We start from the raw sequence: 16,589 nt of genomic DNA, 5'->3' as shown, positions 1-16,589 counted from the left end.
TCTGATATATACTTTTGTTAGCATTTAGTAAGTAAAAATTTGTGCAAGTTTCACATTAACATCTGCAATCTAATAAAAGGTGTTCCATACCGATTTATTTTTTTTCATTTCACAAATCATGGCATCTTAATTTCAAACAAGTAACACATGCAATGAGTTCCTATCAAAAGTAAATAAAAAAAAAAGAAACGAAATATTTCAATGAAGTCTTATTATCTCCGACCAAGGTTTTAAATGGCACTAGGTGCTAGTCAGGCGATGGGCATACGCTTAGGCTAAGTGGTTTTTTTTTTTTTTTTTTTTTTTTTTTTTTTTTTTTTTAAATTTATTTATTTATATTATTTAATTTTAATTAAATTTACTATATAACATAAATGTTCTAAAAGACGTTAGGCGCTAGTTGGACAGTAGGCTATGGCCTAGCGCCTAAGCGGCTAGGCGAATTTAAGTATATCTATTATCTTTCGTGTAAATAAGTGTTTGTTTATACTTAATATATATAATTTCATCATAAACTACAAAATAGAATGACATATATATTATGAAGTCTTGGAATATAAGGACAAACATGGGGAACAAGCATGTAATGTGTGTTTATTTAAGTATTCAATAAGTCTATTACAATTTATTGAAAAAAAATAAAATACAAAATGAAAGTTATCTATTTTCTGTCTAAGTGAGTTGCAACCTAGGTGGATGCTTAGGCAGGTCTGGGCGGGTTAGGCGGGTGCCTAGGCAGTCTAGGAGGGTGCCAGTAGATCTAGGCGCCCTTTCTTAATTTTCCAATGGCTAGGCATTATAGGGATTTTTAGAACAGTGTTACACATGAATTGACACACCCTGAACCGGAATGTCCACTAGGACTCCGAATCGAGCTGTGCTGGCCGACACCTAGAAAGTGACAAAGCCATAAAGTGTGATGATGTGGAAAAATATGAATAAATTTAAACCTAAGAGTTTCTAAATACCAGAGTGCGTTGGTGAGTAAGAATGAACCTACTTCGCGCGAGGCGGGATGTGACATAAATAAATCTATTTATACTTAAAAAAAAATTACATAATTGTAATGGGTAATTGCAAAATAAAATGATATATATATATATATATATATATATATATTATAAAGTATTAAAACAGGTTGAAAACATAGAAAAGAAGCATACAATGAGTGTTTATCCAAGTATTTAACAATTCTCTTACAATTTATTAAAAAAATAAAATGCAAAATGAAAGTTATCTCTAAGTAAGAGTCGCAATCTAGACGGGTCTAGACGCCATTTCTTAATTTTTCATATACCTAAGAATTAATCAGGATTGTGACTAGCTGTCTAGTGCCTAAGCAGGGCTTTTTGGGCGCTAGGGGAAAGGGGGTGGGTTTAGCCTCATAATGAGTTAGTAATAATGCGGTTCAAATTTACCTTTGGTAAGAATCGAAACTAAAACTTCTCATTTATAAGTGAAAAATAATACTACTAGACTATAATATTGAATGATAACAGAAGTTTTTAGAGCAGTTCCCAACCAACAAAGAAAGAGAGAGTTTCGAGTGACAAAAATGGGATATTCTCAAGTTTCCAATCCTTTTTATAGAATGTTCAAACCTTGCAAGGACAGAAGTGTAAACTTAACTAAAAAGTATAGGGTACTTTAGGAATACTAAGACTCTGGAGAACAGTGGGAATCGGGTGGTTGTCCAGCCAGTCCGAAACGCCAATACCAAGCTCCAGAAAGAATATCCCCTCTTTCTCGCTCTCTGAAATTTTCAAACACCAAATTCGAAGTTCGAAAAATTTCCCTATCTTGAATCCTGTGATCCATGGCTTCTCGTAGGCGCATGCTTCTAAAGGTCATTATCCTCGGCGACAGCGGGTAAGCTCGCTTTTAAGTATTACAAAACTTGTTCGTTATTTTTCTAGAAGTTTGATAATTATTTGTTTTCTGAGAAAATGGAGGAATTTGATGAAAAGACCGGGAAAAGTTATAAATCTTGTGTCTGGTTTTATACAATTGAAAACCCATCCTGATCAACTTGTTGCATGTTTTGATAAGATTGGATGTAAATTTTCTGAATTATTTTTTTTAATTTTTCTTGTAATTAATTCCAGAATTTAGGCAATTATTTGATAATGTTAACAGTGTGTTTCTATGCCGATACCTGTTTGCTGATTTGTTTGTTATTTGGCAGGGTCGGGAAGACTTCACTGATGAATCAGTACTCTCCACAACCTTAGATCATGGATTTTATTTTTATTTTTAACTTTTTTCAGATTTGGATTTACAGTTTTACATTTGGTTTTTTTGTAATTGATTCTTTGTATTTTGATTTTCGAATTGTAGGTATGTGAATCGTAAGTTTAGCAATCAGTACAAGGCGACAATTGGAGCCGATTTTCTGACCAAGGAGGTTCAATTTGAGGATAGATTGTTCACTCTGCAGGTTAGAGATATCTCAGCATTCGTATTCGTATTGAATGAAACTCAATTACCATATGATGCAATGAATATTTGAACAATCATGCTCGGTACCTGTAACTCTGATGCCTGATTGGTTAACTGTCTGAACGCGTTGTCACTTGGATTATGTTCTCTCTGAGATATTTTGTACTCTGATCCAAAAACCTATTTGTTGCTTTTGTAATTATCAAATTTTTTTGGTTAGGATTGTAATTCTCATTTAAAAGTTGTTTGTTTTCGTTTGGCTAATAGTGTCTGAAATTGATAAAAGCATAGATTTCACCTTCCATTCTCTTGTTCTCTTTTCTTTTTGAAACACTTTTATTTAAGTACCTTCACATCCATCGCTACATTTAAGTCAGTCTTCCCCTTTCACCATCAATGCCAAGGTGGTAATTAGTCGAAACTTTCTCTTGACACCGAAACCCCATAATAATTTGCTGACTGTATACAAGTATCTCTAAGCTGTGCAGTGTCCACTAAAGAAACAAAAAGTATCTTGATCTTGAGAATTAAAAAAAAATTAAAGTCCGAATCTTCAATTTGGAATTTTTTCTCCCCTTTGTGCATTAAAGTAGATACTGAACACATCTTACAACAGCAACTATATACAACAAATTATTATAGAAAGAAACAGATTTGCTTCCTGTTTGAGATTATGATCTATCTAATTTGAAGTATTGACACCCTATCTATCACACTCAGCATGTAATGGGAAGTGATATGGAGCAAGTATTGATGCGAATGTCATGAAATCATTTGTACGAGAAAATGTCGATATACATGCACTTTTATATTAGATGGGTTTACACCTCTTATTCATGTTTACAGATCTGGGATACCGCTGGTCAAGAAAGGTTTCAGAGTCTTGGTGTGGCGTTCTATCGTGGTGCAGATTGCTGTGTTCTTGTATACGATGTGAATGTCATGAAATCATTTGATAATCTTAATAACTGGAGGGAAGAATTTCTGATTCAGGTAATTACTGTTTGATTATCTTCCTAGATAGTCACATATATTGAGGTATTGACTGCTAGTTACATTGTGTGGATTTGATGTTTAGGCCAGTCCTTCTGACCCTGAGAACTTCCCATTTGTTGTATTGGGAAACAAGATAGACGTTGATGGCGGAAATAGTCGAGTGGTAAGTTATCTAGATTCTAGAATATGGAGGCTCTATGTTGTTGTTCTAGGACGTGTGACATCAGTTGTTCCTCTCTTATAGCGTGTGCATATGGTTCTACTCTTTTGGCTGCAGGTGTCTGAAAAGAAAGCAAAGGCCTGGTGTGCTTCCAAGGGAAACATACCATACTTTGAGACTTCTGCAAAAGAGGGCTTCAATGTAGATGATGCCTTCCAGTGTATAGCGAAAAACGCACTGAAGAATGAACCTGAAGAAGAAATGTAAGTACTGTTCGCATAGCTGATTTATCATTTTGTTTTCCAGTCACTTTTCCCCAAAAATTTCTTCTTTTTTAGCTTTGAATTTAGTCCCTCACCAATTATTTTAGGAAATATATTATACATCCGGGGCCATAATTTGAGATAATTATCTGAATAGGTGAAGACAATTCTATTGTTGATCAATTTAGAGTAATTGGACAACAAAATTTGTTTACCACTCAATTAATTTCCATCACATCGTGATGGTATGTATAGATAGCAATTATCTTCCTATTTATTCCTGTCCCGTAACAAGTTGATATGTATACCCACTTTTAAAAAGGAGGAGAAGTACCTCTTGCTTGTAGTTGCTTTTTAGTAATTATAGTCAAGTGGGATTCCCTCTCATTTTTAATAAAAGGGTTCTTGCATTCAACTCTTGGAGATATGAGATTTATGGAGATCGATTAACGCACTTTTGCCAGTTAAGGGAGCATTTTGCTCATCACCTTAACCCAAGGTGTATGATCACCACCTCTCTCAAATTTTAAGAGAGGTGGGGAGCATGCACCATGAGCTAAAGTGGTGAGAAAACAATGCTCCCATTAATTAAGTTATCATTTTAACAAGCATGATTAATGTACTTAGCATTGGGCAAGTTCTTTTTACAGATAATATATTTTTCATTTGTAAGGAGTCTATGGGATTACATTTTTAACAGAGCGAAAATGAACCCAAGGAGCGTAAAACAGAACTTCTCTGTTAGAGTTTCATCATATAAAATTCTCTGTTTAAAAATCTTATGTGTGTGTGTGTAACGAAAAGGCAACCGGTCTTAAAAGCTGGTTCCCTTTATCTCTATGGTTTCTGGACAAGAATCCTCTCCATTTTAACTTGAAATGGGGAACAACGGGTCTTTAATATTAGCTGTCCGGTCAATAGTGTGGTACTGCAAAAATCATGAAAGTCACATTACTTGAAAAATTATTGCAGAATGGTTCGGGATTTGATTGCACAGCTATGATAAAAGAACTGGATATCTGTCCAACCAGAAAAATTGTGATTTCAGTTCCATTTTTCTGCATAATGTGAAACTCAGGATCTGATTTCAAAAGTCCTAAAACTCATGAACTTCCGTCGTCGCATTTTTCTTTTCCACATAATGTGAATATAAATTAATTGAATACTTGTGGATTTTGTTTGTGGATGATGAAGATACCTTCCGGACACAATCGATGTTGGTAGCGGAGGGAGGCAGCAAAGATCTACTGGCTGTGAATGTTGAAGGAGTTATTGAATGGGCTTTTTGCTTTGTGGAAGGCAGAATGGAGTTCTTGTCAATGAAGACTCAGTTGATTATTTAGGGAAAGGTTACAAAGTTTTATTTGTATTATAAATGAATGGGAAGAGTCATATTTGTTTACTTTGTATTTTGTTTTTGTTTATATTAATGATTGAATTTTCCTTTTCATTTGTTTTATCATTTACTAGAGCTGTTTGAAATACAACGTCAACATATATTTAATGAGGTCATACTTTGCACTAGATTTTGGATTTTGGATGAACCCTGACAGTCTCAAGTTACAAGTAAAGTTGGAGAGAGCATACAAACCAAAAGCTAACTACGTTTCATACTCTCCAGATTTGAGATGATTTTTTTCAGTGAGTATTTAACTTAAGACCTCTCGCTTACAAGTGAAGAGGAATACCACTAGACCATGGTACTAAGTGGCCAATATTAATTCTTTAATGTGTAGTATGAGAAAACTAAAACTTCGTGACGTATATTTGAATAATAGTGTACTTCTCACACTTATTGTTACTTCTCACATATCCATCTTCATTCTTGACCGCTGAATTCGATGAATTGAAGAAGATTAATGGCCAAAACAACACTATCCTTTTTCAAACGAGAGACTTTGGATGCGGTCTCTAGCCACTAATACTCTTGATTAAAACCTTAGTAGTTTTTAATTTATGATCAAAGTCCATTGACTTTATACACCTCAGCATATTAGTGTTAATATATTTCTATGTCTGGAAAAAACTTGTGATTTTATGGTATCTAAAATCTCACATCTAATGAGCTATAATAAAAAACGGCCAACAAAAAATGTGATTTATTTTTTAAATTTTGGTTGAATAAAATCAACATAACAATATAATTCCTTTTGAAACACACACACACACACACACACACACACACACACACACACACACATATATATATTTGAGTACATCAATATTTTTACATTAAAGAGAGAGGGAGATAAACTATGCTACACAATGAGTAACCTAATTAAGTACAAGTACACACACACACACACACACACACATATATATATATATGTATGTATGTATGTATGTATGGATGTATCAATCAATTTGAAACAATGTAAAAAAAAAAGAGTCGAAAGAATGTATCCAACATTGTTTTGAATTTGACCAAAAGAAAACATTGTGATGAATGATAATATAGTTGTCAAATGTCAAAAGAATGTATTTGTACATTCACCATATATAAATATCTATAATATGTAACCCATAAAAATGTTTAAAAAGAATGTGCGCGTATAATTATATGAGTACAATTGTGCACGTAATTATAAATTTAAAAATGTGGGTAAATTTTATACAAAACAATTGATACATTTTATACAAAGAATAGTACGTTTTATATAAAAAATGGAACATTTTATATAGAAAACAATGTATACATTTTATATAAACAACAATGTACATGTTTTAGATTAAATCAATAAATAGATTTTTACATATAACAAGTGGTACATTTTTAAAGAAACAGGGGTACAATATAAATAATTTATGGGTACAAAAAAAAGGTGAAAAACAATTTATAGTAACAAATAAAAATTTTAAAAATATGGGAACAAAAAAAAAATAATAATATAAGGTTACAAATTAAAACTATAAAGAAAATTAGTATAAATTAAAAAAAAAGGTTGCAAACTAAACATGGGTACAAAACTAAAAATAAAAATATATGATACAAAGATTAGTTATAAATATAAATATATTAAATTTACCGTTTTTAACGCGAAAACCTAAACCTTGAACAAAGTTCAACAAAAACAAAACTTTAATAAATGATGTAAAGAAAAAAGAGCAAATAGTAGCAACCCCTTGAAATTAACTCAATTAGAGCAATAGTATCTTAATTAAAAATTCATTACTATTGATCCCTCAACTTTAATCCAATTCGAGAAATGATCCCTCAATTTTAAACCAATTGAAGAAATGGTCCCTCAACTTTTACCAAATTATAGCAATGGTCCTTTAACATAATTCATTTTGATAAAATTCTGACAATGTTGACGAAAAAGATTATAGTTACATGTTTTGATAAGTTGAGAGACCCAATTGTAGCAATAAGCTTTCCAACATAACTTATTTTGACAAAATTTTGATGAAATTGACGAAAAGAATTACAATTACATATTTTAATGAGTTGATAAACTAATGATAATAGATTTTTAGTAGAATGATCATTATTCTAATTTGATTAAAGTTGATACCATTGCTACAATTTACGCTTAAAAAAAATATTGAAACTAACTCAGTTTAACTTCCCTCGAAAGGATATTACATTATAGGCTGACACGTGTAGACACTAATACCCCTTCGATGCTTGACAGGTGTTGAGGTGAGAGAGCTTAAAAGAAGCGACCAGACACCCAATATTTCTACATTCATCCATTGATCGCGGCATTTCTTCTGATTCTACAATTAGTAACGGATTGCCGAACTCGAAGCTTTTCTTCCTCTCAAATTTTAACGATGGAGGCCACCGAGGAACAAGGAGCTGGGATCCTGCACCGCATCCTCCCGCCGCGTCTCGAAGACGCCGGCCTCGAAGACTGCGCGCTCCCGCCGGACTCCATCAAGGAAGCCTTCCTCAAAGCCGCCACGGCCGTCAAGTCCTCGATCTTCACTTCTGACGGAGATGAAGAATCCTTCGAAGATTGCGTCAATGACCCCTGGCCGGACCTGAAGGATCGGATCGGCGAGCTGGTCGGAGCCGAGCCGGAGACTCGGTCGGCGGGACTGTGCGGCGGAAACAAGGGCGGGTCGGTGGAAGTGGGCGGAGATGAGGTGGTGGTGGGTGGCGAGGAGGAGAAAGGGGATAAGGTGATGGTTGGAGGTGAAGATGTGAGAGATGGCGGCGGAGATAGGGATTGTGTGGATGGATTGGCAGGATTAGAGATGGGAGAGAAGGTGAAGAAGGGTGAGGAGGAAGAGAAAGATGGTGGAGGACCAATTTTGGTAGGAGGTTATGTTTGAAACCCTAATTTTAGATTTTAGATTTTAGTAATTGTGTTTGATCTTTTGGGAAATTGATTACTCGGTGTTTCTTGTCTACTGTATAGTGTTATGAGCACTAGACTAGTAGCTGTGATAAAACAAAGTGTTTAGTTAATATTTGGTTTACAAGAATTAGTTTATAAATTTTGTCTCTTTAGAATTATTCATATATTTTTTTTAATTTTTCTGTGGAGAGATCAGTCAGATGGGACTAAGATTCTACTATGATTCTTTTTGTGAGGATTCAAGAGATTAATCAATTACGTTCGTTTATTATATATCGTGCGGTCAGAAATTTAAAATTAAATATAAATAATACTTAACAAAAATTGATTGTATATGTATGATAAACGAACATAATTAATTAATTCTCTAAATCCTCACGAAAAATCCGAATGAGATCCTCATCCATTCAAAAGCTTTCCCTTCAGAGACCTCTTTCTTGAGATTTATCTTCCAATGTAGAGATTAGTGTCGGCCGTGAAATATGTAAATTTATAAAAGAGGGATTTTAATGAAAAGTTTATGGTATTGTTTATTTTTATATTAAAAAGTTAATTATGATGCTATTTATTTTATCTTTATCGTTATAACTCAATACTTTCAAATTATTTTTATTAGTTTTTCTTTATAAATATATAAACTGATTCAGAAACCTCTTTCTAAGATTTATAGGGAAGATAAGTATTTGACCTTGAAAAATATAGAATTATAAATATGCAAAGAAACACGTCTATCCAAATTTCGAAGAGAAACTTTTTTTGTAATCAAGAAATGCATCACCCGTCTAATATGTGTTTGTGATACCACTCATTTTGGTGAAATTTTCAGTCTTTCATTTCATCATCTGGGTCCCCATTAAAGCAAAATAAATGAAAAGCTAATTGAGTAAATTTCACGAATGAGTGGGGTTAACTTTGCATATTTGGATGAGGATTCTTTCATGATTTTCTTTGTGGGTATTTTATGGGTTCTCGCATTTTTATTGTGAGATAATTTTTGTTAAGTATTATTTGCATTTAATTTTAAATAAAAAAATTAAAATAATTAATAGTTGCACGTTGTACAGTAAATAGATACAATGTGATTATTCCTAGACTCTTCACAAATTCACAAAGACGATTCAGATGAAATCCAAATCTTGCAGATTTGCCTAATAAACCAAATTATTATTATTATTTGGAAAGAGAAGCGGGTTAATTGTTTGAAGTTTGAACTTTAAAATAAGAACAGTATGATGCAAACAAAAGACAGATGCTGCTCTCTCACACCACCTGTTTAAATATGTGGCAGGACAGATTCTATATCACCTTCACCTATAAAGAGAGAGAGAGAGAGAGAGAGATGACATATAGAGAGGGGGAGAGAGCAAAGGTTTGACAAAGCAGTGTTCCTTCTTGGTTCTTTTCGGCAAGAAGTTTCTCCGTACTTTCATCATCCCCAACTTTATATACAGACTGGCGTATCGTTTCGAGTTTCGATTTGCTCTGAGGTTTAGGTTTTGGGGAAGTTTCCGTTTTGTTTTTGTGGGGTTGAAGAAATCAGATGGCTGATGAAGTTGGATTTCGGTTTTGGGGTCTAAGGTGGGCAGCAATTGTTGTGACTGGTGTTCTTGTTCTAGCTTCAATAGCTGCTTCAGCACAAGCGACTCTGCAGCAAGATGATTCCGCGACGCAACATTACTTGAACAGAATGTTAAACTTTCTGTGGCAAAAGGGTCGATTGGGGTATGAGCACGTTTGGCCTGTAAGTCTTGATTTTCTTTCCCTTCGTGATCAGTTTTTCCTATTTAATATTTCTTGAAATGTTATTTTCTATATCAGTTTTTCCTTCATAAAACCGATTGTAACCTAAATTGTGCACAAAATCGAATAGTTGATTCATCTGATTGATTAGTGTTCTTAAAATAGTTCAACAAAGCTCCAATTTTTTGGTTAGTGACTGTTTGAAACTGGATATGATTTGGCCGAACTGAAATATGCAGGAAATGAAATTTGACTGGAGAATTGTGGTAGGCACTATAATTGGATTCATTGGGGCTGCATTTGGGACCGTGGGAGGTGTTGGTGGGGGAGGCTTTTTCGTTCCAATGCTCACTTTGATCATCGGATTTGATGAGAAATCATCAACGGCAATATCCAAGTGTAAGTCCTTTCTCACAAATTTTCCCTCCTTGTTTTGTGTTCTTTTGCAATAGGCGCTTCTTTTTTTTTGGATTTTATAATCACTTAGCACCTCGAAGATCATCCTAGTTTATATTTTCTTTCACCAAATGATGTGTGTGTCATTGCCTTATTATATCACCATCCATTAGATTGATATATAGGTCAATATTAACCTCTTTCACCTTGCAAATGTAACAACGTTTGTGCTTCAATCTGGTTTTTCAGGTATGATCACAGGCGGAGCAGCTGCAACTGTTTTCTACAATTTGAGGCTAAGGCATCCTACACTCGACCTTCCAATCATCGACTATGACCTGGCACTTCTTGTCCAGCCAATGCTTATGCTTGGGATCAGTATTGGAGTATCTTTCAATGTGATATTTGCTAACTGGATGATCACAGTGTTGCTAATGATCTTTTTCATAGGTAAGAATTATATGAAATTTCTTGTTTCATCTGGGACAACTTGTTTAAGTATGGTGACGACCTGTAGGCACATCGACTAAGGCATTCTTGAAGGGAGTTGAAACATGGAAGAAAGAAACTATATTAATAAAGGTCGACTCTAAAATTTTCATTACATTAATTTTTATAATGTTTGACTTAATCAAACTCTGCAATTCCGTTGACTTCTTTTTCTTTTTGTTTTTTTTTTTCAGGAGGTTGCCAGACTAATGCAGTCAAATGGTGAGTTGATCATATCATTGTAGCTTTGAACTGGTAATCTTTCACCTATACTGGTTAATGTGCCGATATTTTTGATTCAGGTAGTTCTAGTGACGACGAAGTTGAATACAGACCTCTAGCTAGTGGCCCAAGCAGTGTATTAGCCACCAAGGAGTCCAAAAGAACAGAGGTATGATTTTGGCGGCCTGAACTTCCATTTACGCGTGATTGTAGAGACTGACTTCTCTAACCTTTTCAGGTTTCTATTATGGAGAATGTTTACTGGAAGGAATTACTACTTCTTGTTGCTGTCTGGGTCATAATACTTGCATTGCAGATCGCAAAGGTATATATATATATATCTATCTCTACGTGGTTGATTTCTTTAAAAGCTTATGATTTTGCATTCGCCTTAAGTTTATGCATTAAAAACTGGATTCATGGGAAGCTTATTTGTTGTTGGCAGAATTATACGACAACTTGTTCAGCAGAATATTGGGTATTAAATCTCTTGCAGGTACCTTCCATGCCCTTCATAACAAGAAAACATTGCTTTCCATATTCTGCTCTTGAAATACATGCCCCCTTACGAGCTTGAATGAATTCAATTGTTGTTTCAAAAGTGTCATTTTCAGCTTTGTTCTTCCTTAAACAAAATTTCTAGATCCCCGTGGCTTTGGGAGTATCTACGTACGAGGCAGTTAACCTGTACAAGGGCCATAGAGTGATTGCATCCATGGAAGAATTAGGCACAGATTGGAAGGTCCATCGGCTTTTTCTTTATTGTGGCGGTGGAATCACAGCTGGTATAGTTGGTGGATTGCTTGGTCTTGGTGGTGGCTTCATTTTAGGCCCTCTTTTTCTTGAGCTGGGAATCCCACCTCAGGTAATTTTTATACTCTCTATCTTTAATGCCTTTACATAATTCTGTTTAGGGTCTTAGTGATAAGTTGTATTTGATCCTAAAACTATATATGACACACTAGCCCTTTCGTGGTACGCATGAAGATTATTTTCTTTCTTGCCTCGTTGGTTGATTATATATCGTTCTGCAGGTGTCAAGTGCCACTTCCACATTTGCCATGACATTTTCTGCATCAATGTCTGTGGTCGAGTACTATCTCCTCAAACGTTTTCCAGTTCCCTATGGTAACTTCCTAGCCTTACCATCAAGTTTCTGTTAAATAAAATGTTGAATGGTAGGAAGCCTTTTGGTCATTGTTAAATTTCCATTGCAGCTCTGTACTTTGCTCTCGTGGCCAGCTTGTCTGCCCTAGTAGGGCAACATGTGGTGAGAAAGGTGATCAGTGTATTAGGGAGAGCATCCATAATTGTCTTCATTCTAGCCTCCACAATCTTTGTGAGTGCAATATCACTAGGTATGTATCCGTCCCCAAAAAAGGTTACCAAACGGACCCGTATTTTTGTCAGATATCGAATTCAGTTTCGTTACATTTTCCGCTTCAAGATTGATGGATGATTGATTTGTTTTGAAACAGGTGGGGTTGGGATAGCAAGTATGGTTGAAAAGATTGAGAACAAAGAGTACATGGGATTTGAAAACATATGCACTTATGATGCCTAGTTTCAGTAACTTGTTCTGCCTTGAGTTCCCCAGTGTCACCGATCTCAAACATTCCATAAACAAATGTATAACTTTTTTGTTGGATTTTTCTTGATGTTGGGTGCTGCTTGGAACATTTTTGGACCTACTAATTAAGCTGGTCCTATTAGGACAAGTGAACTGCACTGAAAGTGAAACTAATCAATTCAAGGTCTCCAACTCCCTTTTGACCATTTGGTAAAGTTTAAAGCAATTCAACAAGTTTTAAAGTAGTTGAGGGTAGATAATTCAGTGGTGGGTGTTTTAATAGAAGACTTAAAGTCAGGGTTGTTAGAGTGGATTGGCTTGGATATGACTATGAAGATTACCTATGAAGAAAAGTTGCCTCTTTTAATCCTACCATTTTGCGGGCATCATCATAAATATATTTTCTTCATGAGTAACCTTCAACTTGGACAAAATACGGAAGTTCTCATCCATTCCTTTCTTCAAAATGTTTTTAATATAATTGTTGGCCCCAAAAACCACCTATCTTATGTTGCGTGCATGCCGAATAGCTAATAAGTTAACTACGTCATTCGGTTAAATGTGGGGCGTGTCAACTTGTCAGCCGAGCTCAGTTGGGGAGTGAATGAATGTTGATGTGGTGTTGGGAGCACATACGACTTTTGAATCTTGTGATTGCGGCTGAGGAAGGAACACGTCTTGGCCTTTGGGTTCTTGAGCCTGAAGACAAGGTTGCTAGTTTCTCCTAAGTTCAATATCAAATTCGGCTCAGGTTACGACATTTAGTATGCCGAATATCGTAACTTGGTAGCACTTCACTTCAACGAGAAGGCTAATGAGATGACCTCTTCCAATAAGGATTTGAAGATTCCTTGTTGGCTGAGGCTTGGATAGATAACCAGTAGGTCTCAAAGCAGTGCTGTTTACCCAAATTGAAGGTGCTACTCGGTTGACTGATTCTAAAGCTCCAGTGTTGTTTATGCAAACTGAAGACGTTGTCAGTTGCCAACACAGTGCTGTTTACCCAAACTGAAGATATGTTGGCGGAAAAAAGGTAAAATAAAAATCTCAAAGTGTTTGAGAGGTTTCGCGTAGGGCGAGAGTTTGCGCAAGACAGTTTTGTGTGTTGATTTGAAGGGGCTTTGAATGATGTACCCTCCTCTCTATGTATTGTAGCAATTCCTCATGGCTGAAGTAGAATTCTACTTGAACTTCAATTCCTTTATCAAATCTGAATGGGCTTCGGCCAATCCTGGTTCATGTAGGATTTTGAATCTAACTTTATTATCACCTAGATTCAACCCTTCATTCTTGGCATCTTTTCCTATTTGGAGTATAACTGGCCTCTGAGGATGCCTTATTATGCTAAGACTTGGCCACTCACCCTTATCCAAATGAAACCATTTCCTAATAGAACTCGGCCTAATCTTATTGGGCGGGGCCTTTGGTGAGAATATTTTGAAATACTTGATGCCTTTTTTATTGGACCGAGAGTGCTTATGGGCTCGGCCCAAAAACGTTATTTTGGGTCCAAACAATAATGAATAGTCATATCCAAGTTAATCCTCTATATCAAACAAGGCCTAAATCTCTTGAGGCAAATGAGGTTGCACTGCTCGACCAAAATGTTACATCGGGTAAGCTTTATAAATAAATAAAAAAATTAAAAATATAGACGACTTACCCACGACTAGGGGTGCAACTCTGGCGGGTTAGAAGGTCAGCCCAACCCTAACCCAACTTTTACAATTTGGGTTCGGGTTCAGGTTGGGTTTTAATTGGGTTCATTCAGGTTTGGGTTTACTTGGATTGGTTTCGGGTTGCCCAACTTTTTCAAGTTTTAATCAGTTTCATGCAAAGTTTGAGTTAAAATACAAGAAATACCAAAGCTAGTACCAAAAGAAAAAAAAAAAAAGGATAAAAAAGAGGAACACTTCATTGTCCAAAGCTAGTACTCAACTCAGGTCTTGTCTTTCGAAGCTCCTGCAGAAAAACAAAGCTAGTACCCAACTCAAGTCTTGTCCTTCGAAGCTCCTGCAGAAAAATCAAAGTGTGGCTACCAGAAAAACAATTGCTTTCTACAACTCTTCTATCATAATCCATCAAAAGTCACTAGTGAATCCTCCACGAAGATGCAAAGGTCATTGAGAAGTATGTTGCACAGCTCAACCCAATTGGGTTGGGTTGGGTTGGACAAATGATCAATCTAACCCAACCCAATCAATGAACAAGTTGAAATCAGATTGGGTTCTGGCAGGTTATAACTAAAAAAAAACCCGATTGTTCAGGTTTAAAGTCGGGTTGAACATGGACGGGTTCGGGTTGGCCTAACCCAAGTTGCACCCCTACCCACGACATCTTTTGTGGAGCAAGAGTTCTTTAATATTAAAAACATAAGAATGTAATTTGTTTTAAATTTTGTTTAATTTTAATCAATTAACCTTTATTATTTTAATCCCACAAGATATCCCAATAAAACAAAAAATTTTTTATTGTTAAAACCAAAATGTTTGTGCAATTATATTAAAACTGAAAAAAAAAAATTATTCACACTGAAACTGTTTCACTCCTCCAACTATTTCACCCGTGAAGACGTCCATCTCTAGGAATTAAAAACTCTAAAAATAATCGCAGAGCTGGTACCACTCGTCCATTCTATGCTCAAAACTATAGGGCGAGTGGGTATGAGCTTCATAATGAGTTTCTAAAGTCCTGTAGTGTCTACATAGCTCATACTTCCACTCTCTTAAGGAATTGGCATGTGTAAACTTTTTAAGTTGTAACGTTGTTAGTTCTCTTTGGAATTATATGAAACTCATGGGATTGTGCGGAAGTATACTTGGTTGATCTGGATGTACTCTTTTTCCCTATGATTAGGAGGAGTTGACGAAAATGACCATAGCTACATGTTTTGATAAGTTAAGGGACCAATAGTCATGGATTTTTAATTGAGTGACCATTGCTCCAATTAAGTTAAAGTTGAGGAACCATTGCTACAATTTCCTCTTTCCTATTGGTGACACATCATTTGGTTTGCAAATTTGGTTTAAAAATTTGGTTTTCCTAGCATTATCCTTATTTATCTCCTTACACATCTGATCTAAAAGTTTTAGGGTTAATTATAATTTGCATCCTTAAGTTTGGGTGCAATTGTAAACTCATGCCTTATATTCAAAAGGGTAATGCAAGGGAAACCAAAATTTTAAACTAAATGATGTGGTTGTGGATGATTGGATTTTTAATTGGATTATTAATTTAGTTTGCAAATTTGGTTTAAAAATTGGGAAATCCTAGAGAGACCAAAATTTTAAACTAAATCATGTGTCACCGATAAGAAACAAGCACGTTAATTAACACTTAATTAATATTCAATTAACAACCACATCATTTGGTTAAAAAATTTGGTTAAAAAATTTGGTCTCTTAATATTAGTATTATTACCCTTAAAAATTTGATCTCCCTAACATTATCCTATTTAAAATATGAAGAATGCTAGCTATTTTCTATCTTGGCTTTTCCACTTGCCTTTCCCACTTGCCTTTCCCATTCATTTCTTGCAATGTAAACCCCATGTAAACTCCACTATTACTTTAAACTCTATATTTAATGTGTTGAAATTTTAGATATTTAACTTCCTCATATGCCCTTGAGTTTTTTTAATTCCCTCCGTTTTTGTTGATCAAATACTATTTTCCTTTTATGTTTTTGTTGTGAAGTAATAAAAACCCACCACTAAGCACCACCACCTAGCCCTTTGGCACGACTCCATGTTCCTCTACCCATCTATGACCAACCAATCCATGGGATACGACGCCTCCAACCTCGCAGTCCCACCCTTGATCTTTCCTTTCCCCATCCCTTGATTTGCCCTCATCTAACTGTCCCTCCCTTCTGAATGGCAGATACATAGAGGAGACGAACTCTTGATGACGATCAGGCACAATTTTTTTTTTCTTTTTTGTAACAAGTCCGAGTTTTTAGTTTGATTAGTGCGATTCAACTGAGTATATTGTTTGATTTTGAGAAGG

General features: G+C 35.2%; 3 protein-coding genes across 3 annotated transcripts; all 3 read left to right on the top strand.

The window, feature by feature from the left end:
* Positions 1 to 1,675: 1,675 nt before the first annotated feature.
* LOC137738974 (ras-related protein Rab7) lies at positions 1,676 to 5,308 on the top strand. Its single transcript, XM_068478441.2, has 7 exons — positions 1,676 to 1,869; positions 2,186 to 2,212; positions 2,338 to 2,437; positions 3,286 to 3,432; positions 3,518 to 3,598; positions 3,713 to 3,858; positions 5,053 to 5,308. The coding sequence occupies exons 1-7, from the start codon at positions 1,817 to 1,819 to the stop codon at positions 5,120 to 5,122; spliced, it is 624 nt and encodes a 207-aa protein (XP_068334542.2). The 5' UTR covers positions 1,676 to 1,816; the 3' UTR covers positions 5,123 to 5,308.
* A 2,223-nt stretch (positions 5,309 to 7,531) lies between these two features.
* On the top strand, positions 7,532 to 8,217 carry LOC137738972 (uncharacterized). The gene has a single exon (XM_068478440.2). It carries the CDS (start codon positions 7,636 to 7,638, stop codon positions 8,137 to 8,139), a length of 504 nt encoding a protein of 167 aa, XP_068334541.2. The 5' UTR covers positions 7,532 to 7,635; the 3' UTR covers positions 8,140 to 8,217.
* A 1,070-nt stretch (positions 8,218 to 9,287) lies between these two features.
* On the top strand, positions 9,288 to 12,788 carry LOC137738971 (sulfite exporter TauE/SafE family protein 3). The gene is made up of 12 exons (XM_068478439.2): positions 9,288 to 9,906; positions 10,145 to 10,304; positions 10,551 to 10,751; positions 10,819 to 10,883; positions 10,985 to 11,012; positions 11,093 to 11,181; positions 11,251 to 11,337; positions 11,458 to 11,508; positions 11,656 to 11,877; positions 12,047 to 12,140; positions 12,230 to 12,370; positions 12,491 to 12,788. The coding sequence occupies exons 1-12, from the start codon at positions 9,706 to 9,708 to the stop codon at positions 12,574 to 12,576; spliced, it is 1,425 nt and encodes a 474-aa protein (XP_068334540.2). The 5' UTR covers positions 9,288 to 9,705; the 3' UTR covers positions 12,577 to 12,788.
* Positions 12,789 to 16,589: the final 3,801 nt, after the last annotated feature.

The sequence above is a fragment of the Pyrus communis genome, chromosome 9, assembly GCF_041283825.1.
Source record: "Pyrus communis isolate YQ-2024b chromosome 9, ASM4128382v1, whole genome shotgun sequence".
Taxonomy (NCBI): Eukaryota; Viridiplantae; Streptophyta; class Magnoliopsida; order Rosales; family Rosaceae; genus Pyrus; species Pyrus communis.
Note: the sequence above shows the minus strand (reverse complement) of the source record. Positions and strands in the feature narration are given on the sequence as shown.